Consider the following 22,969-nt stretch of genomic DNA (forward strand, 5'->3'; position numbering starts at 1 on the left):
CATCTCTGAAAGGCTAGACACCAATAAATAGAAATGAAATGGAGTCTGGAGTAACTCCACTTGCCTCACTAGTGAAAGTATTTATTGGGGTTTTCATCTAAATCACGTGTTTCAGATAATTAGATTATTTCCACTTTATAGGCACTTTGGGGCTCTGCAAATAGAGTTCGCAAATTATTCTAGAAAAATATGTACCGCAAAAGTCAAATAGCACTTCTTCACTCTCAAGCCTTGCTATGTAGCCAAACAGTACTGTACAGCCTTATATGGGGTATTTCCACATTCAGAACAAATTGTACAACAAATTATGGAGCCTTTTTAGCCATTTCCCCTTGTAAACATAAAAAATCTGGAGCTAAATCAGTATTTTAGTGATCAAAATGCAATTATTAGCTCATTACTGCAGAAAGGTGTAAAATTCTTTGACACAACTCTCTTGTCAATATCCTCACTGCATCACTAGATGTATTCACTGAGGGGTGCAGTTTGGAAAATGTGGTCACTTACAGAGGTTTTTGATGTTCTGGTACCTCTGGGGCTCTGCCAATGTGACATAACCATTTCAGAAAAATCTCCATCTCAAATTGGCACTCCTTACCTTCTGAGTTTTGCACTATGTCTGAAAAGTAGTTTCTAACTACATACATGACATTTACGAACTCAGGAGAAGTTGGGTAAAAAACTATGTGGTCTATTTTCTCCAAATAACCCTTTTAAAAATTAAAAATTTGGGGCTAAAACAACATTTTAGTGGAAAAATTAATTTTTAATTTCCACCCTGCTGTGTGCCCAAACAGTAATTTTCCACCAAATATGTAGTATTAGCATCCTCAAGAGAAATTGCACAACAAACTGCAAGATGTACTTTCTCCTTTTACCCTTGTAAAAATAAAAAAAAGATACTAAAACAACATTTTTGTGGGGAAAATTTTGATTTTTTTTCACAGCTTAATGTTATAAAATTTTGTGAAGCAACTGGGGTTCAAGGATTCAAAATATCTAGTTAACTTCCTTGAGGGGTCTAGTTTCTAAAATAGTTTCATTTGTCAAAGTTTTCCACTGTTTTGGCACATCAGGGGCTCAGCAAATGCAACATGGCATCCGCATTCAATTCCAGCCAATTTTGTGCTCCAAAACTCAAATGGTGCCCCTTCCCTTCCGAGTCCTGTCATGCTTCCAAACAGTAGTTTTCCATCGCATATGGGGTATTGGCGTACTCAGGAGAAATTGCACAACACATTTGTTTTTCCTCCTGTTACCCTTGTGAAAATGCAAAATGTGGGGCTAAATGTACATTTATGTGGGAAACAGTAAAATTTTCATTATTCCCTTTCACATTGCTTTAATTCCTGTGAAGCACTTATAGAGTTATTAAACCTTGTCACTTAAAATGTGATATGGTCCCTAAAAAAATGGTTTTGTAAAGTTTGTTGAAAAAATGACAAATTGCTGATAAGCTTTTAAACCTTTTAAGTTCCTAACAAAAAAAATAATGTTTCAAAAATGATTCTGTTGTAAAGTAGTCAAGGGGTAAATGTTATTTGTTAATTATTTTATCAGACATAACTCTCTAGTTTAGGCCCCCTTCACACGTCAGTGATTCTGGTACGAATGTGCTTTTTTTTATACATACCAGAATCACTGACATCATTATAATCAATGGGTCTGCTCACACATCAGTGATTTTTCACTAAACGTGTCTCCGTGCAGCGTACACCCATGGCCGTGATTCTGCACGGAGACAAGTCAGTTTTTTCCGTCATCACTGATGACCCACGGACCACACTATGGTGTGATCCATGTGTAATCCATGAAACATGTACCAGAAAATCACGGACAGATTGAATATTAAATATTTTCAACTTACCTTGCCTGCGATTTGCTCTGCAGCCTCCGCTCTCGGCAGCTCCTGCCTGGCTCATGAATATTCATGAGAGCAGGAATAGCCGACCAGGAAGTAGCTGCTGAGAGCGGTGGGTGGACGCTGGAGACCCGAGGAGTTCAGCACCATGGACAGCAGTAGTGAAGGCAGGTGAGTAATGTCCATATGCAATCACGGATCACGGATTGCACATGGACAACCCACGTGTGCCGTAAATCATGGAACATGGAGGGACATGTGCGTGTTTTACATGTCTGTGAAGAACGTCAGTGTTTTTCACTGACGTGTGAAACGGGCCTAAAGGGCATAAAACTTAAATGTTTAAATATTGAGAAACGTAAAATATTTTAGACAATTTTCCAATATTTTCATAAATACGTAAAAAAATTCATCCTAAATTTACTCCTACCATAAAGTACACTGTGCCACAAAAAAAACATTCTAAAAATTAGTGGGGTCTGTTGAAGCATCTTATGTTATTACCTCATTAAGTGAAACTGGTCAAAATTGTAAAAAATGGCCTGGCCAAGAAGTACAGCAGTGCATGAAACCAGTGATCAAAGGAAAAAAATATTTATGTCTCACTGTGGAACCAAGTGAAAAAGTAAAACAGACTTAAATAAAGTATGTAAAAAAGTTTAAAAAAAAAATACAAAAAAGTATAAAAATCATGAAAACTAATTTTGTCACTAAATGCACAGCATTTGCGTTTAAACTAAAAAAAAAAAAAAAGAACACATAATTGGTATCAACACATCCAGAATGGCCCCATCTATAAAACTGTCATGTTATTTATTCCATACGGCAATAATAATAAAAAATATAGATATTAAACAAGCCAAAAATGTTGCTTTTTTACTATACTGATACACAAAAAATTGAATAAAAAGCGATCAAAAAGTTAATGCTAAAAAAATGGTATGAATGAATACGCCAAACTATCCTGCCCTGCAAAAAAACAAGCCATAATAAGGGTCATTCAGAAAAAAATGAAAGCTTTAAAATAATAATCATAATAATAATAAAAATAATATTTTTTGTAAAATATAGTGTGTAAAAGTAACAAAGCATAAAAACCTATGCAAATCTGGTATCTCTGTAATTGGTCTGACTGAAAGAAAAAATTGGTTTTATCACCTTTACCGCATGGTGAACTGCACAAAGAAATCTAAAAACAATAAATTAATTGCTGTTTTATGTTCATTCTGTGTCTGAAAAATCTGAATAAAAAGCAACCAAAAATGTTATATACCAGAAAATGGTACCCCTAAAATTTCCAACTTATTGCGAAAAAAAATAAGCCCCAATAGAGCGCTGTTCACCCCCCCAAAATCAACGCTCTCAGAATATGATAATGCAAAAATAAATTAATGTTTGTTACATATAGTTTTTAGTTTGTAAAAGTAGCAAAGTATAAAAAAAACTATCTAAATCTGATATTGCTATAAATTTACTGACCCAAAGAATATATTTGTCTTATTACTATCACCGCACAGTGAACTGCACAAAAAAAATTAAAAAACAATGGTTGTTGTTGATTCTGCATCTGAAAAAATTTAAAACAAAAGCAATCAAAAAATGTTATAAACCCCAAAATGGCACCCCAGAAAATCTTTTTGCAAAAAAGTCCTCATACAGCTCTGTTCGCCAAAAAATAAAAGTTACAGCTTTCAGAACATGGTGACAAAGAAACTATTTATTATAAAAATGTTGTGCTATAGTTGCAAAACATAAAAAAAAGTATATAAATCTGATATCGCTGTGATTGCAGTGACCCAAAGTATCAATATGGCGCTTATTGCTAATGCTGCACAGTGAACAGCACAATAATAAAAACTATATATTCTTTTACTGCTATCTATTTGTTCGCTCCACCTCCCAAAAAATGGAATAAGGTTTGGTTCACATTTCTCCTGTGATCTCCACTGATTGCTTACATCGGGGTTCCATATAAATCCCAGAAGCCAAGATTCAATCAAAACCCCAGCCAAAAGTACTCACTATAATGAAGCAGATGGAGTCACTTTGGACTCCATCTGGTCTTTGTTATGGTAATGTCCCATCATTTCAGGGGTCTTTTTAGCTCAAAAGTGTGGATGACCACAGTACTGTGCACGACTAGAAATGATAGACAGCACAGGAACAGACGCAGAAGTTAAAACATTTCTACATCTGCCTCATTATAGTGAGTGGTTCTCTCGGGAGTTTTATCTGATTCATATTTTTGTTGGATTTACACAGAATCCCCAATGTAAGTGCTCAGCATAGAAAACAAGAATGTGATCCCAGCCTTGTACTGAAAGTGATCAAAAAATGCTATGTACCCCAAAATGTTACCAATAAAAAGCCCAAAACTTATCTTGCACAAAACCAGCTCCCATTCAGCTCAGTCATGTGTCACTGACAATATCGGGAGGTCCTACAATACTGGTAGAAAAAAGACTCTGGAAAAGTGATGGCTCCCACCCTCTAAATAATATCCAGTGAAATCTGCGCTCCCAAATCCACATGCCCCGCCTTCTGAGCCACACAGTGTACTAACTCGCAGTAAGTGGCCCCGTGTGTGGTATTATTGTAGTGAGGAGAGCCCACTTAACAATTTATGGCTGTGTTTCACCAGAAGAACAAGCTGTGCACCATGTATGGGCATTAGGTTGGCATGTTTGCAATTCCCCAGAAAATAATCATGATGTGGATGTTAGAAAATAGTCCCTGCATCTGTATTTGAATTCATTGTGAGGTCTTATTTATACAATGGGGTCACTTTGGTGGATTTTCTGCGGTTCTGGCATCTTATGGGCTCCGCAAATGTCGCACGCAAATTATTCCAGAAAAATCTCTGCTCCATTAGTCAAATAGTGCTCCTTCCTTCTTAGCCCTGACGTGTGACCAAACAGTATTTTCTAAGGACATATAAGTCATCACCATATTTGAGAGAAGTTGCATAATAAATTGTGGACCCCAGTTTCACCTTTCAACCCATGTGTACCTCACAAATTTGCAGGTAGGAAAAAAATATGTTATCACTAAAATGTTTTATTTCCATGTCTAAATGTTATAAAATTCTGTGAGGCACCTGTAGGTTCAACATATTCACTGCACCCCTAGATTAATACATTAAGCTGTAAAGTTTCTAATACACGGTCACTTTTGTGGATTTCTGCTGATCTGGCTCCTCAGGGGTTCGGCTAATGGAGCCAACAATCTATTCAAACAGAGTCTGCGTTCTAAAAGCCAAGAAGCTTTCCTTCTCATCAATTCCTTGCCATGTGCTCAAACAGTAGTGTACAACCATATATGGGGTATTGCCAAAGTCGGTAAAAATTGCATAACAAGTTGTCCTGTCCATTTTCTTCTATTACCCCTTGCATAAATTATTAATTTGGTGCTAAAACAGAATTTATTTTTTTGTTTTCAAATCTAAATGTTATAAAGTTTTTTGAATTATGTGTAGGTTAGAAATTGTCAGTATACCACTAGATCAATTCCTTGAAGTGTCAAGCTTCCAAAATGGGGTCATTTGTGAGGGTTTTTGCTATTTTGGCGTGTCAGAGACTCTGCAAATGTGATATGACATCCGCAATTTATTCCAGATAAATTTACTCTTCAAAACTCAGCTCTTTCCCTTCCGAGCCCTGCCATGTGCCCAAACAGCAGATTTTGACCACATGTGGGGTATCATCGCATGTGAGCGATATTGTCTAACAAACTAAGAAGGTCCGTTTTCTCTTTTTATCCATTGAGATAATTACAAATTTGGGGAGAAAACAATATCACAGTGCAAAAAATACATAATTTTCATTTTCACAGTCATATTTTAAGATGTTTTGTGATGTATCTTCAGGTTCTACATACTTAACACCCCCATGTATGAGTTCATTGATGGGTCTAGTTTCCATAATAGGGTCACTTGTGGGGGTTTTGTTGTTTTAACAAGAAATGGGGAGGGCACCACCTGCAGGGATTATTATACCCTATATAAGTCAATGGGTTCACCTCAGCACACTGAATGTAAATTGTAACAGAAAGAGGCAGAAGTGTGCGAACAAGAGGGATACACCAAAATATGTGAAAAAAGGCAATCTTTATTACAAAAAGGACTCGGGATCTGCTGTTTTGGTACCTCAAGGCCTCTGCACATGAGATATGCACACATGGTCAAAAATGTTGATTTGATACTCCTCGTTTAATGAAAGAAATACCCACAATGGTCCCAGAAATAACTTGAATCTGACAAAAGCAATAATACATAAAAATCTATGAAAATGAACAAATAAAAGTCAGACATTGCTTTTCAACCATGCTTCCACAGAATTTAAAAAAAAAAAAAAAAAAACTCATGAAATAGGCCTGGACAGAAATGATGGTACCCCTGAAAATAATGTGACAAAAGGGACATGTTAAATCAAGGTGTGTCCACTAATTATCATCACAGGTGTCTACAGTATTGTAATCAGTCAGTGGGCCTGTATATAGTGCTACAGATACTCACTGTGCTGTTTGGTGACATGGTGTGTACCATGTGTCACCCAGGGCTATGGGGTATTCAGTCCCGGGCGGTATATTGCTGGGGAGATGTCACTGGGTGGCCATTGCCTGGTTCCATGTCCCTGGGGACACTTTTTAAAAGGGGCATATTTACAGGGGAGATTTAATAAAAGTTTATAATGAGACGCAGGTTGCGGCTATTTAGTGGAACCGCCGCTGCACAGTTCTCACTACTGGGGCTGGTGTTTAGTGGCAGCCTGGATGTTGGGTTGGGCCCTCTGCAAGTAGGGCCAGGCCCCAGAGGATAGATGATGTTGATGGGCGCAGAAAGAAGGTAGGCCACACAAGGGGTTGCAGTGTAACTGGTTCCTTTACTCACAGTGAAATGGAAACTGGTCACCAGAGGAAAGCTGGTCTTGACCGCTGGTCCCCTTAGTCCCAGTGCTAGTTTAGTGACCTGGTGGCTTCTTTCCCCTTCACCTGTCTCTGGTTGGTGGGTCCCCGTGACTTGGAGCATCTGGGTGTTCCCTCCTGGTAGTCTCTCAACTTTAGTCCGTATGACGGTAGGATGAAGCCTGTGGGGTCGGTTTCTCTGGTCCAGTTCCCTGGTTCTCCCGTTGCTACTGTGTCTCGAACTTCAAGGTCAGTGATGTCCTTGATGGTACCATCACTGTGCAGATTTTATCAGGTCTGCCTGGAGCATTTGCCTGACCTAGGATCCTGTACTCCATTGGTGCTATGGTTCAGGGAGTACTCCACCGTACTCCACTGGCAAACACCTGGGCACTCAGGTCACGGTCACACTCCTGTCAGTGCTTCCACTCGCTCTCACGGTCACCAACTGACTCTGACTGTCCACTGTCTGTCCCTCAAACTTGTTCATCTAGTGGACTGGATCAGCTCCACCCCTAGCTGGCTATCTATTAGGTCCAACCCTAGTCTGGAAGCAGTCTTTGAGGGAATTGTGGAAAAACAGGGATTAACTAGAATGTTTTTGTTGTTACCGGCACTGATCTTCTGCATCCCTGGGAGTAGGCCCTGCATCCTGGTGGGGATGCAGTACCTTGTAGCTCCCTGATGGCTTCAGGGGGGCTGAAAATAATGTGACAAAAGGGACATGTTAAATCAAGGTGTGTCCAATAATTAGCATCACAGGTGTCTACAATATTGTAATCAGTCAGTGGGCCTGTACTAGGGCTACAGATACTCACTGTGCTGTTTGGTGACATGCCGTGTACCACACTCAACATGGACCAGAGGAAGGGAAGGAAAGAGTTGTCTCAGGAGATTAGAAAGAAAATTATAGACAAGCATGTTAAAGGTAAAAGTTATAAGACCATCTCCAAGCAGCTTGATGCTCCTGTGACTACAGTTGCACATATTATTCAGAAATTTAAGATCCATGGGACTGTAGCCAACCTCCCTGGAAATGGCCGCAGGAGGCAAATTGATGACAAATCAAAGAGATGAATAATGCGAATGGTAACAAAAAAGCCCTGAAAAACTTCTAAAGAGATTAAAGGTGAACTTCAAACTCAAGGAACATCAGTGTCTGATCGCATCATTCGTCATTGTTTGAGCCAAAGTGGACTTTATGGCAGATGACCAAGTAGGACACCATTGTTGAAAAAAAATCATAAAAAAGCCAGACTGGAATTTGCCAAACTACATTGTAGACAAGCCACAAAGCTTCTGGGAGAATGTGATATGGACAGATAAGACAAAAATTGAACTTTTTGGCAAGGCACATCAGCTCTATCTTCACAGATGGAAAGATGAAGCATATCAAGAAAAAAATACTGTCCCATCTGTGAAACATGGAGGAGGCTCTGTTATGTTCTGGGGCTGTTTTGTTGCATCAGGCACAGGTTGTCTTGAATCTGTGCAAGGTACAATGAAATCTCAAGACTATGAAGGAATTCTAGAGAGAAATGCACTGCATAGTGCCAGAAAGCTTGGTCTAAAGGGTGCTTTACACGCTGCGACATCGCTAACGATATATCGTCGAGGTCACGTCGTTAGTGACGCACACACAGCGCCGTTAGCAACATCGCAGCATGTGACACCAAGGAGCGACGATCAACGATCGCAAAAGCGTCAAAAATCGTTGATCGCTGACACGTCGCTCCTTTTCATAATGTCGTTGGTGGTGCATGCCGCTGCATGTTCGTCGTTCCTGCGGCATCACACATCGCTATGTGTGACACCACAGGAACGACGAACATCTCCTTACCTCTGTCCACCAGCAATGAGGAAGGAAGGAGGTGGGCGGCATGTTCCGGACGCTCATCTCTGCCCCTCCTCTGCTATTGGGCGGGCATTTAGTGATGCCGCTGTGACGTCGCTCTGACGCCAAACACACCTCCCCCTTGAAGGAGGCATTGTTCGGCGGTCACAGCGACGTCGCTGAAAAGGTATGTGCGTGTGACGCTGCTGTAGCGATAATATTCGCTACGGCAACGATCACCAAATGTCACACGAACGATGGGGGCGGGTGCTATCGCGCACGACATTGCTAGCTATCGCTAGTGATGTCGCAGCGCGTAAAGCAACCTTTAGTCTCAGGCCATGGGTCTTGCAACAGGATAATGACCCAAAACACACAGCTAAAAACACCCAAGAATGGCTAAGAGGAAAACATTGGACTATTCTGAAGTGGCCTTCTATGAACCCTGACCTAAATCCTATTGAGCATTTTTGGAGAGAGCTGAAACAAGCCTTCTGGAAAAGGCAACCTTCAAACACGAGACAAATGGAGCAGTTTGCTTTTGAGGAGTGGGCCAAAATACCTGTCGAGAGGTGCAGAAGTCTCATTGACAGTTACAGGAATCGTTTGATTGCTGTGATTGCCTCAAAATGTTGTGCAACAAAATACTAAGTTAAGGGACCATCATTTCTGTCCAGGCCTGTTTCATGAGTTTTATTTATTTTTTTTAAATCTGTGGAAGCAGAATAGCAATGTCTGACTTTCATTTGTTCATTTTCATAGATTTTTTAGTTATTATTACTTTTGTCAGATCCAAGTTATTTCTGTGACCATTGTGGGTTTTTCTTTCATTAAACAAGCGGTACCAACAATTTTGACCACATGTGTATGGTGTCTGCAATCTGTTCCAGAGAAATTAAGATTAGTGATGAGCGAGTACTAAAAAGCTCGGGTGCTCGAAGCTCGGGCCGAGCCTCCCAAGATACTCGTGTACTCGGCCCGAGCAACGAGCCCAATGTTATCCTATGGGAGACCCGAGTATTTTTGTGAAATGACCCCCCGGCAGCATGGAGAAACCCTAAAAATGTCACAAAAGTCTCAGAAGAGTGCTCAAATGACATGGCAACAGCATGGGGAAGACCCCTTGAAGCATTTATCACTCAAAAGTCACAGCTGTGAACAATTTTGTCCGCGTTTCACGCCATTTTTACGGACTCACCAGAAAACCTTCCAAAATGACCCCAAAATGATTTTTCATGGCAGAAATGTTAAGGGCACATACCCTATAGTGAGATAGAGCTGGTGTATGTTACTTTTTGAGATTAATACATGAAAGATTTTACGTGAAAACATTGTGTGGCACTCCGATGTCCCTGAGAAGAGACGTACATGAAGGCCTCTTGAGTCTAATGTGCCCATTTTGAGGAAGTGAGTCTTTGTAGTATTTTCCTTTGCCAGGGCAGTCCAAAATTGTGAGGTTCACCAATGCCCCTGCATACAGACGTGCATGATGGCCTGTAAACCTGAAGTGCCCATTGTAAGGAAGTGGGTCTATTTCAGTATAGTTCTTTGCCAGGGCAGCCACAAATTGGGAGGCTCCACATTGTCCCTGGATAGAGACGTGCATGATGGCCTGTAAACCTGAAGTGCCCATTGTAAGGAAGTGGGTCTATTTCAGTATAGCCCTTTGCCAGGGCAGCCAAAAATTGGGAGGCTCCACATTGTCCCTGGATAGAGACGTGCATGATGGCCTGTAAACCTGAAGTGCCCATTGTAAGGAAGTGGGTCTATTTCAGTATAGCCCTTTGCCAGGGCAGCCAAAAATTGGGAGGCTCCACATTGTCCCTGGATAGAGACGTGCATGATGGCCTGTAAACCTGAAGTGCCCATTGTAAGGAAGTGGGTCTATTTCAGTATAGCCCTTTGCCAGGACAGCCAAAAATTGGGAGGCTCCACATTGTCCCTGGATAGAGACGTGCATGATGGCCTGTAAACCTGAAGTGCCCATTGTAAGGAAGTGGGTCTATTTCAGTATAGCCCTTTGCCAGGGCAGCCAAAAATTGGGAGGCTCCACATTGTCCCTGGATAGAGACGTGCATGATGGCCTGTAAACCTGAAGTGCCCATTGTAAGGAAGTGGGTCTATTTCAGTATAGCCCTTTGCCAGGGCAGCCAAAAATTGGGAGGCTCCACATTGTCCCTGGATAGAGACGTGCATGATGGCCTGTAAACCTGAAGTGCCCATTGTAAGGAAGTGGGTCTATTTCAGTATAGCCCTTTGCCAGGGCAGCCAAAAATTGGGAGGCTCCACATTGTCCCTGGATAGAGACGTGCATGATGGCCTGTAAACCTGAAGTGCCCATTGTAAGGAAGTGGGTCTATTTCAGTATAGCCCTTTGCCAGGGCAGCCAAAAATTGGGAGGCTCCACATTGTCCCTGGATAGAGACGTGCATGATGGCCTGTAAACCTGAAGTGCCCATTGTAAGGAAGTGGGTCTATTTCAGTATAGCCCTTTGCCAGGGCAGCCAAAAATTGGGAGGCTCCACATTGTCCCTGGATAGAGACGTGCATGATGGCCTGTAAACCTGAAGTGCCCATTGTAAGGAAGTGGGTCTATTTCAGTATAGCCCTTTGCCAGGGCAGCCAAAAATTGGGAGGCTCCACATTGTCCCTGGATAGAGACGTGCATGATGGCCTGTAAACCTGAAGTGCCCATTGTAAGGAAGTGGGTCTATTTCAGTATAGCCCTTTGCCAGGGCAGCCAAAAATTGGGAGGCTCCACATTGTCCCTGGGTAGAGACGTGCATGAGGGCCTCAAAACATTAAGTGTCCATTTTAAGGAAGTGGGTGTATTATAGTATAGCCCTTAGGCAGGGCAGCCAAAAATTGGGAGGCTCCACATTGTCCCTGGGTAGAGACGTGCATGAGGGCCTCAAAACATTAAGTGTCCATTTTAAGGAAGTGGGTGTATTATAGTATAGCCCTTAGGCAGGGCAGCCAAAAATTGGGAGGCTCCACGTTGTCCCTGGGTAGAGACGTGCATGAGGGCCTCAAAACATTAAGTGTCCATTTTAAGGAAGTGGGTGTATTATAGTATAGCCCTTAGGCAGGGCAGCCAAAAATTGGGAGGCTCCACGTTGTCCCTGGGTAGAGACGGGCATGAGGGCCTCAAAACATTGTTCCCATTGCAAAGGAGCGGGTCTCCTGTCATTGTAATGTCCATTCTGCAAAGAATGGGAGAAAAAAATTTACCACTGGGGGTATACCTGAAACAAAGGCCTAAGTATTGCAATTTGTAACGGTCATCATCATGGTGGCGCATGAGGAGAAGGAGGAGCAGTCCAGCGATTATCCAAAGTCCAGAAGTGTGTACCCATGGGTGAGTGGAGGTACATGGCAAACTTTAAATTCCGCTCTCATTTGCTGGTGGTGTGGTGAAGTCTGGCCCAATCCAACCCTTGTTCATCTTGATCAGAGTCAGCCTGTCAGCATTTTCAGTTGACAGGCGGGTGCGTTTATCTGTAATGATTCCACCTGCGGCACTAAAAACACGCTCTGACAAAACGCTAGCAGCAGGGCAGGCCAGGACTTCCAAGGCGTAGAGAGCCAATTCATGCCACGTGTCCAGCTTGGATACCCAATAATTGTAAGGCACAGAGGAATGTCGGAGTACAGTTGTTCGATCTGCAAGGTACTCCTTCAGCATCTGGGCAAACTTAGGATTTCTTGTGGCACTACCCCGCACCTCAGGGGCTGTGGTACGTGAGGGGCTGAGAAAACTGTCCCACATCTTAAAGACTGTTCCCCTACCTCTGGCGGATTGGACTTGTGCCTCTCTCGGCTGTACGCCTCGGTTGTCCACTGATTCCTGACCTATGCCGCTAGCGTTTTGTGAGGGGAATGCTTTGCCTACTTCCGTGAGTATGGCCTTCCGGAACTGCTGCATTTTGGTTGACCTCTCCTCCACGGGAATAAGAGACAAAAAGTTCTCCTTGTAGCGTGGGTCTAACAGTGTTACCAACCAGTAATGATTGTCGGCCAAGATGTTCTTAACGCGAGGGTCACGAGACAGGCAGCTTACCATAAAGTCAGCCATGTGCGCCAGACTCTTAACAGCCAGGACTTCAGTAGCCTGACCAACAAGATGACTGAACATGCTGTCCTCCTCCTCCTCCTCCTCCTCCTCATCTACCCTGTCCTCTGGCCAGCCACGCTGAACCGAGGATATGACTGGTGTGCATGTCATATCCTCAATTTGGCCGGAGAGTTGCTCCATGTCTTCATCCTCCTCCTCGTCATAGTCCTCCACTGCACGTTGTGATGAGACGAGGCTGGGCTGTGTGTTATCACCCACACCCACTACTGTTTCTTGCTGCAACTCATCGCGCTCCGCCTGCAATGCATCATGTTTGTTTTTCAGCAGAGACCGTTTTAGAAGGCAGAGTAGCGGTATGGTGACGCTAATAATGGCGTCATCACCACTCACCATCTTGGTGGAGTCCTCAAAGTTTTGGAGGATGGTACATAGGTCTGACATCCATCTCCACTCCTCAGGTGTTATGTGTGGAGTTTGACCCATTTCCCGACGGCTTAGGTGATGCAGGTACTCAACAACTGCCCTCTTCTGCTCACATATCCTGACCAACATGTGCAGAGTTGAATTCCAACGCGTGGGGACATCACACACCAGTCTGTGAGCCGGAAGATGCAAACGGCGCTGAAAGCCGGCAAGGCCGGCTGAAGCAGTAGGTGACTTTCGAAAATGTGCAGACAGGCGGCGAACTTTTACCAGCAGATCAGACAGCTCTGGGTATGACTTTATAAACCGCTGAACCACGAGGTTGAGCACATGGGCCACGCATGGAACATGTGTCAGCTGGCCTCGCCTCAAAGCCGCCACCAGGTTCCGGCCATTGTCACACACGACCTTTCCTGGCTTTAGGTTCAGAGGTGTGAGCCAGTGATCTGCCTGCTGTTTCAGAGCTGTCCACAGCTCTTCTGCATTGTGGGGTTTGTCACCTATGCAGATTAGCTTCAGCACAGCCTGTTGCCGCTTCGCCGAGGCAGTGCTGCAGTGCTTCCAGCTTGTGACTGGTGTGGAGGGCACAGTGGATGAGGATGCGCAGGAGGAGGAGGAGGCTGAAGAGCATGACATTCCGGAGCTGTAGAGTGTGGGTGAAACACTGACTGAGGTAGGGCCTGCAAACCTTGGTGTGGGAAGGACGTGTTCCGTCCCTCGCTCAGACTGGGTCCCAGCTTCCACAATATTAACCCAGTGTGCCGTCAACGAGATGTAGCGGCCTTGCCCACAAGCACTTGTCCACGTGTCTGTGGTTAGGTGGACCTTGGGTGAAACAGCGTTGTTCAGGGCACGTGTGATGTTTTGTGACACGTGGTTATGCAACGCGGGGACGGCACACCGGGAGAAATAGTGGCGGCTGGGGACCGAGTAACGTGGGACAGCTGCCGCCATCAGGTCACGGAATGCTTCTGTCTCCACCAGCCTAAAAGGCAACATTTCCAGCGCAAGCAGTCGCGAAATGTTAGCATTTAGAACTGTGGCATGTGGGGTGTTGGCAGTGTATTTGCGCCTGCGTTCAAAGGTTTGCTGAATGGATAACTGAACGCTGCGCTGGGACAAGGACGTGCTTGATGATGGTGTTCTTTCTGCGTAGGCAACTGCAGGTGCAGGAGTGGAGGAGGCTTGTTCGCAGGCAGCATGGACAGGGGATTGGCTCGCATGCACAACCAGCGAAGACGTAGCAGTGACATCAGCAAGCACTGCTCCTCGACTCTGTTGTACTTCCCACAAAGTCGGGTGCTTGGCTGACATGTGCCTGATCATGCTGGTGGTGGTCAGGCTGCTAGTTTTGGTACCCCTGCTGATGCTGGCACGGCAGGTGTTGTAAATGGCCTTTTTTGAATCATCTGGATCCAACTTAAAAAACTGCCAGACTCGGGAAGACCTAACATTTGTACAGGCACCTTGTGTCGTCGTGTTGTTCCGGGGAACGGTTGCCTGACTTCTGCCTGGGGCCACCACCCTGCTTCTTACTGCCTGTTGTGATGCTACGCCTCCCTCCCCCTGTGCACTGCTGTCCTCGCTCTGCATATCCTCCTGCCAGGTTGGGTCAGTTACTGGATCATCCACCACGTCGTCTTCCTCTTCCGCACCCTGCTCCTCCTCCTGACTTCCTGACAATTGTGTCTCATCATCGTCCACCACTTGTTGAGACACGTTGCCAACTTCGTGAGAACGTGGCTGCTCAAATATTTGGCCATCTGTACAGACGATCTCCTCATGACCCACTTCAATATGAGCTGGCGAGAGGCCAGAATGTGTGAATGGAAATGTGAACAGCTCTTCCGAGTGTCCAAGTGTGGGATCATTAATGTCCGAGGAGGACGTGTACTCAGCCTGGTGGTAGGAAGGAGGATCAGGTTCAGAAATGTGCGGTGCAGTATCACGGCTACTGACACTTGACCGTGTGGAAGACAGAGTGTTTGTGGTGGTGCCAATCTGACTGGAAGCATTATCTGCTATCCAACTAACAACCTGTTGACACTGGTCTTGGTTCAAGAGCGGTGTACTGCTGCGGTCCCCAAGAATTTGGGACAGGACGTGCGAGCGACTAGATGTGGCCCTTTGTTGTGGCGAAATTAGAGCTTGCCAACGACCTCGGCCTCTGCCTGCACCACCATCACATCCACTTCCTTGTTCCTTGCCAATGCCCTTGCGCATTTTGCAATGCTGTGCACTGCTGACGTGTATATTCACTACTTGTGCGTTATATTAAAGTTTCTGGAAATTGCACACAAGTGCACCTGTACGCTGCCACCAACAGGCACACACGTGCGGTTTTAAAAACCAAGCACGGACGCAATAAGAACCTAACAGGTTTTTTTGGGGAGCGACAATTACAGACAAGTCAGACACTATCTGGACTGTTTTACACTGTGTACACCAGCCCCAGATATGATGAAGGCTGGTATACGGTCACCACTACCCTGCCTGCCTGCCTGCCTGTATACTGGTACAATAGTCCTGACAAGGACTCTTTTGGTCACTAGCCTGTATTCAGACCTGGCTATACCCTGCCTGTATATAGCAACAGTAGTCCTGAGAAGGACTCTGCTACTGTACTCCGACCTGGCTATACCCTGCCTGCCTGTATACAACTAGAATAGTCCTGAGAAGGACTTTTGGTCACACTGTTTGCAGCCCTGCAACTGAAAAAGCTATAAAGGGCCGCAAAGCTTTCCCTGAATCAGCGACACTCTCCCTGCACTCACTGTCTGGATAGCTGTGAGCAGAGCACAGCGCGCCGGCCGATATAAAGGCTCGGTCACGCTGTGCAGGCCGGCCAATCACTGCAATTCCACAACTAACAGGGCTGTGGCATTGCAGTGGTCTGCCAGCCAATCCCTGCATGAGGGCTGGCTCTCAAAAGAGCGCCAACATGCAGAAATGAAGACCACGAGTACAGCACGAGTATCGCGAGATTACTCGGTCCCCGCCGAGCAGCCCGAGTACAGCGATACTCGTGCGAGTACCGAGTAGTGACAAGCATGCTCGCTCATCACTAATTAAGATTACAAATACCAAACTTTGTCTTAACAGACTTTGTGACTACATGCAGTACAGTATTTACCTGGCTCAATTTGTATTTTTTACTGCATGTCAATATTATCTGAGCACTGTGTCATTATATAAGCATGCACGTACAGTTCCTGTTGAGGCCTCTTTCACATGTCCGTCCACTTGCCCCTTTCACACATCAGTTTTTTGCCATCAGTCACAAGCCGTCGAATTTTGAAAAAAACGGATCCAGCGACTGATGCCGTTGGACCTGTTTTGTTTCTCATTGACTTGCATTAATGACGGATTGTAACAGATGACCTCACGTTTCATCCATCTTACGTTGAAAAATGCTTGTCCGTCAGATGGAGACGACGTCCACAGTAACGTTTTTCGTGTATGTCGAAAAAATGGACAGTGACAGATCCGTCGCCATCCGTAATTTTGTAAAATGGAATCTATGGGCGCAGGATCCGTCGTCATCTGTGAAATGACGGAATCCGGTGACTGATTCCGTTTTTGTTAATTGAGCATGGTCAGCTGCGGTGTGAAAACATTGTCTAGTTAAAAAAATCTCTATCTCTCAAATAACGTTAGGCCTGAAAATGATGGATCCGTTTTGTAGACGGATCCATCGCATCAGTATTGCCACAATCTGCAATGGATCCCTCAATCCGTCCAGAAAATAGATTTTGACTGATGTCAAACAACTGATGTGTGAAAAGGGCCTAACACACATGTGTGACGGTCCATCGGGCTGGTATGTTTGTCCATGTGTATGTTCCCTGTGAGCTGTTTGTGGGCTATCCGTGTGACTTCCGGATAGCACATGGAAAACATGAACTTGTATACTTACCTGTCTCCGGCGCTGCTGTTTCCAGTGTTGCTGTGTTGCTGTTACTTCAGGGTCCACGATAAGTGCACAGAATATTCAGAAGCATAATAAGTGGGACCCAGAAGCAACAGCAGAGGCAGAGACAAAAGATCCAGAGACAGGGAAGTATAAAAATTATTTATTTTTAAGAGACTTGTTTTCTCTGGTACATGTTAAACTGATGTCACTCGGATCACATCAGTGTGCGGTCTGTGTGACACCCGTGCTGCGCAGAAAATGGATACGCATGTGCTCCACACAGATACATGGTCCGTGTGAAAACGTGGATGTGTGTGTAAGCCCGTTGAATTTAATGGGTCTACATGTGTCCATGTCTCTGGTACATGTGGAAATGGACACAAAATGTACCGGAAACACGGACGTGTGAAGGAGGACTAACACTGCGATATGCTATTTATCTGAAAACTGTGCACCATTATCGAGAACAAGCTGAATATATTACTTTTATAGGATTGTGTTTGACTCGCCATGTACTTACATTCTATTTGTTGACCAAATTAACCAGTTCAGTTTGTAACCAGTAAGCCCATGGGGTTATGTAACATATAAAGAGCTGCACATACTAAGTGCAAGGAATTGAAGTATTGTTGACAATTATATTTTAAAATGGGGCTCAAAATACTCGATTTCAGAAGACCTAAAAAAAGTTCTTGCTGAAACAAGCCTGTTTAACTTGTTTTATGTATTTATGTGGCACATGAAGATAGTCCTATGTAGAACAAATTATTGTTAAATGCATTTAATAAAAATAATAAAATGATTGAATTGACCTAACGGAAAACACTTTTACTTAAAAATATTTACAAATTGTATGTTGCATTTAGAACAACCAGTCATCTTGAGACCATACGAGAGGCTAGAAATGGTGTAGTAATCCCGGTAATGCATACGACATGTCACCATCCATTTCACAATAATTAGGGATTATATACTATGTTTATTTACCGTGCGTAAAACTACATGTAACCGCAGCTGCTACGTTTTGAGGACACGTTCCACCCTGCCAGATGTTTTTTTCGCAAAGAAGTATATTTTCTTCATCGCCGCGGCAACGTACATCATTCCAAAAAGATGGAATCACCCCAGATAATGATATCTTCTTTGCTTCCCCTCTATTGCTATGGAAAAATAAGAATGAAGAGTATAAATGTTTAATATTTGCTTAAGAATACATGTGAAGTGTCAGAAACTGTATTACTCATGACTAAATACAGACACAACAATGCCAAGGCAGAAGGCATTATCAGATGCTGGATGTCTGGCTATGTCTGCAAACATATCAATACTTATGTTTTTGTATATATGTTCACATTTTTGTTAGTGGATAATTCTTAGTTCTCATATAGTTTGCTGTACAGTCTTTGCCTTTGTAACACAGAAAACATACATTATGCTATAATTGATCATCTAAAATAACATTGACACAAAAAGGATTTGATGGGAAAGAGGCAACATATTATTTTATCATTAACAGGGACATGTAATGTTAATGTAAAGTAATACAAAATTCAGGCACCATATAAAGAGCTACTGTACATTCAATGTAAACTGCATAGATATTTCTTCCAAGCATAATTATTGATCTCTACTCGACATATCAAAATAAGGCACCCATTAAAGTCAGTGTGAATTCATGTAATACTAGAGATGAGCCACCCCCCTAGAGTTCGAGTTCGGTTCGGTTCGCCGAACTATTTGGAGTAATAGTGTGCCGGGGTTATTCTCTATAATTGTCGTTTTTTTTTCCTGAGCACCTATATATCGGTGACGCAGAGCTTCTCTCCAACTACCCCTGGGGAAAAGCCCTACTCGCGGAGGGCTTCACCATCCACACTGCCCTATCCATCATCCCTAGAGAGGATAGACAATCACTGCCATACCATCCCTGGCCGCACACCGCGAGTGGTGTAGTTGGACTATTTTTATTATTTTCCCTTTTATTTAAAACTAATCGACGGTGCCCCCGGATCCGGGACCCCTAGAGCCACGGACCACCCGGATCCGAGCAGCTCGGCTGCCCCGGGGCGCGACAACACCACTCAGCTAGCATTGGTGTGCTTGAGTATATTCAGTGCTTGGCCCAGTGTGAGCCACTTAGAGTATTTGAATGGCCCTCACTGGGGGCAACACGACTGTTATTAGATGTAGTGTAGTTCTGACGAATTGATTCTTTTTATTTTTACAGTTTTTACTATATGGATTTGGTAGCTGTATATTTTAGTAGATATTATTTATAAGGATGTAGCCATAACAGACTTTTTTTAAAATTTCTCTATATTTGTTCTCAAATCTAGATAGATAGGTAGGTAGACAGACAGACAGACAGACAGATAGATAGATAGATAGATAGATAGATAGATAGATATAGATAGATAGCCCCCTGTAATCTGATACTGAAAAAATCCAATTGTCTCCAGAGGTCATTTAATTAGTAAATTGAGATCCCCTGTGTGTACTTTATTCTCAGTATAACTTCAGCTGTTCTGTACATAGCCGTCCACATAAACGGGCATCCTAAGCAAGGAGAGCCCTAATTAGAATTAGCTAAGAGGCCCATGTTCACTTTAGTGGAACTGCAGCGATCCACATCTCAGGTGGGAGAATCTTTCCACACATCATTTCCTTTACACTTCACAAATTATTGCTACTTGGTGTTGGTATATCACATAAAATCCCAATAAAATACATTTACGTTTTTGGGTGTCATTTTAAGAAATGTGGAAACGTTCATGGGGTATGAATACTTTTTCAAGGCACTGTATATCCATCATAAAGGAGTAAAGGAGTTAAAATATGCTTTATTATGAATAAAAACCAAAGAAGAAAGTTTATGGTGCAACTGAAAATCCCAACTAGTAAAAGTTTATAAATGAGAAAATCAGCTCACCGAGTTGCTGTAATCCGCTGTATATGTGGATCCGCTAGGCTGCCAGTCTCATATTCAGGATGAAAAAAAGTCCAGTGCAGTCCTCAAGTTGCAATTAAAAAATTATTTTTTTTCTTTTATTTGATAAATCCATTAAAAATAAGTGGTGTACAAAGCGGTCAGCTAGAAGAGTATAGGGGACATAGAGAAGAACCCCACAGAACTACGCGTTTCGACACATAGTCTTAATCATGTTCTGAACATGATTAAGACTATGTGTCGAAACGCGTAGTTCTGTGTGGTTCCTCTCTATGTCCCCTATACTCTTCTAGCTGACCACTTTGTACACCACTTATTTTTAACGGATTTATCAAATAAAAGAAAAAAATAAATGTAATTGCAACTTGAGGACTGCGCTGGACTTTTTTTCATCCCGAAGTAAAAGTTTATGGAATGGAAGAAGGCTGAAAACTAGTGTTGAGCGAGTAATTAACTATTGGTGCTTGCTATGCTGTTAGCAAGTACTGTCCGTTACTCACATATTCATTACGAGTAGCAGGCGTAATGTAAGTAAATGGTAAACACTCGCTAAGTAGAGAGTAACCCGAAAGCCGTACTATTCGCTACTCACACGGAAAGTATGGCTTTCGGGTTACTCGCTACTTATCGAGTATTTTCCATTGACTTACATTGCGCCAGCTACTCATAACTAATATGCAAGTATGAATAGTTAATAGGGATGATCGAATACCCTATTATTCGCTCCGCTGAATATCCGACAAATACCTCGCAGCTATTCGAGTATTCGCGAATATCTGACGCCCAATGCAAGTCTATGGGAAACTCGAATAATTTTATGTTGGATCCGTGGGTGACCTGTTGTGACTGAGGAAAAAGCTGAAATGGATGGGAAAAGGCTGAAACAGTATGGGCACAGCCTGTAGAAGGTGCTTCACTGCATTTCTGCCCCCTCCCGATTCATCCAAGATGACAGGATGCACACAAACGCGCCGCCCGCATTCACCCTTTTCCTCTGATTTCTGTTGCATGTGCCATGACACATGCGACAGAAAACTACTCCCCGGGTCCAGCTAAGTCCCCCCCCATACACCCCCAGTGTCTCCCGGTGATCCCCCGCTGTGTTTACCTTTTTTGCAGCGCTGATCCCCCGCATCCTTCCTCCTTCACAATAAACGCTGGGTGCATGTGCAGAGCGTGGCTGTCAGCTCAGCTCAGCTTCCTGTGTTCAGTGAGAATGGCTGTGGAGCTGCTCTGACTGCATTCACTCTGCTGCTGTGACCCACACTCCTCACATGGAGGGTCCGCACTCCTAGAAAATGGGGGACACGTTCCCTGAGTGTGCCCCCACATATTCTAGAAGGTTCAGAGTCGTCGTGGGACTTCCAAAATAGATTAAAGGAGTTTTTTTTTCCTTTACAATAAATTGGTGAAAAGGGGAATGTTTTGGGGAGTGGTTTTTTTTTGTCGTCTATTTTTTTTCTACTTTCATTACTGACAGTTGGTGAGGTCGGGTATCTGATAGACGCCATGACATCACCAACTGCTGGGCTTGATGTCAGTTGACATTACACATCTGGTATCAACCCATTTATTACCCCGTTTGCCACCGCATCAGGGCAACGGGATGAGCTGGGACGAAGAGCCAGGATTGGCGCATCTAATGGATGCGCCACTTCTGAGGCGGCTGTGGCCTGCTATTTTTAGGCTGGTAAGGGCCAATAACTATGGTCCTTCCCACCCTGAGAATACCAGACCACAGCTGTCCACTTTTCCGCTTTACCTTGGCTGGTGATTCAATTTGGGGGGAACCCCATTTTTTTTATTATTATTATTTATCTAAAAAAAATTATAAAAAAGAGCCTGGGGGCCCTTCAAATTAGATCGCCAACCAAGGTAAAGGTGCCAGCTGTGATCTACAGGCTGCAGTCATCTGCTTTACCCTAGCTGGCTATCAAAAATGGGGGGGATCCCACGTCGCTTTTTTTTATAATTTTTTTTTTTTGCTAAATACAAGGCTAGGCACCCTTTAGTGCCACATGAAAGTCACTAAAGAGTGCCAGCTTAGAATATGCAGGGGGGTGGGACATTATATATGTGCTTGACATCGGTCTGCCTGTCTATCTATCCAGCTATCCTTTTTTATCTATCTATCCATTGTCTATCACTCTCATCTCTCTCTCTCTCTCCTCTCTCTCTCTCATCTCTCTCATCTCTCTCTCACTCTCGCTCTCATATCTCTCTCTCATCTCTCTCTCTCATCTCTCTCTCTCTCTCACTCATCTTTCTCTCTCATATCTCTCTCTCTCATCTCTCTCTCTCTCATCTCTCTCTCATATCCCTCTCTCTCTCATCTCTCTCATATCTCTCTCTCATATCTATCTCTCTCTCATATCTCTCTGTCTCTCATCTATCTCTCTCTCATATCTCTCTCATATCTCTCTCTCTCTCATATCTCTCTCTCTCATCTCTCTCTCTCTCATCTCTCTCTCTCTCATCTCTCTCTCATATCCCTCTCTCTCTCATCTCTCTCATATCTCTCTCTCTCATATCTCTCTCTCATCTCTCTCTTGTTCTCTCACTCTCTCTCTCATCTCTCTCTCTCATCTCTCTCTCTCTCATCTCTCTCTCATATCTCTCTCTCATATCTATCTCTCTCTCATATCTCTCTGTCTCTCATCTCTCTCTCTCTCTCTCATATCTCTCTCTCTCTCATATCTCTCTCTCATATCTCTCTCTCTTTCATCTCCCTCTCTCATATCTCTCTCTCTCATCTCTCTTTCTCTCTCATCTCTCTTTCTCTCTCATCTCTCTCTCTCTCATCTCTCTTTTTCTCTCACTCTCTCTCTCTCATCTCTCTCTCATCTCTCTCTCATCTCTCTCTCATCTCACTCTCTCATATCTCTCTCATCTCTCTCTCTCATCTCTCTCTCATCTCTCTCTCTCTCTCATCTCTCTCTCTCATCTCATCTCTCATCTCTCTCTCTCATCTTTGTAGCTGAATAATCTGCTTCTGGTTTCTCTGCTGCAATACA

General features: G+C 43.5%; 1 protein-coding gene across 2 annotated transcripts in view; it reads right to left on the reverse strand.

Annotated features, from left to right (window-relative positions):
• The window catches only part of PRSS12 (serine protease 12), a 283,643-nt gene that overhangs the window by 190,608 nt on the left and 70,066 nt on the right, over positions 1-22,969 (reverse strand). The window contains exon 3 of one of the 2 annotated variants that reach the window (XM_075350092.1): positions 17,996-18,168. The exons of the other annotated variant lie outside the window; for it this stretch is intronic. Within the exon in view, the coding sequence (XP_075206207.1) occupies positions 17,996-18,168 (173 nt within the window). The remainder of the gene's footprint in view (positions 1-17,995; positions 18,169-22,969) is intronic. 2 annotated transcript variants of the gene reach the window in all.

This window comes from Anomaloglossus baeobatrachus, chromosome 1, assembly GCF_048569485.1.
Source record: "Anomaloglossus baeobatrachus isolate aAnoBae1 chromosome 1, aAnoBae1.hap1, whole genome shotgun sequence".
NCBI classification, from domain to species: Eukaryota; Metazoa; Chordata; class Amphibia; order Anura; family Aromobatidae; genus Anomaloglossus; species Anomaloglossus baeobatrachus.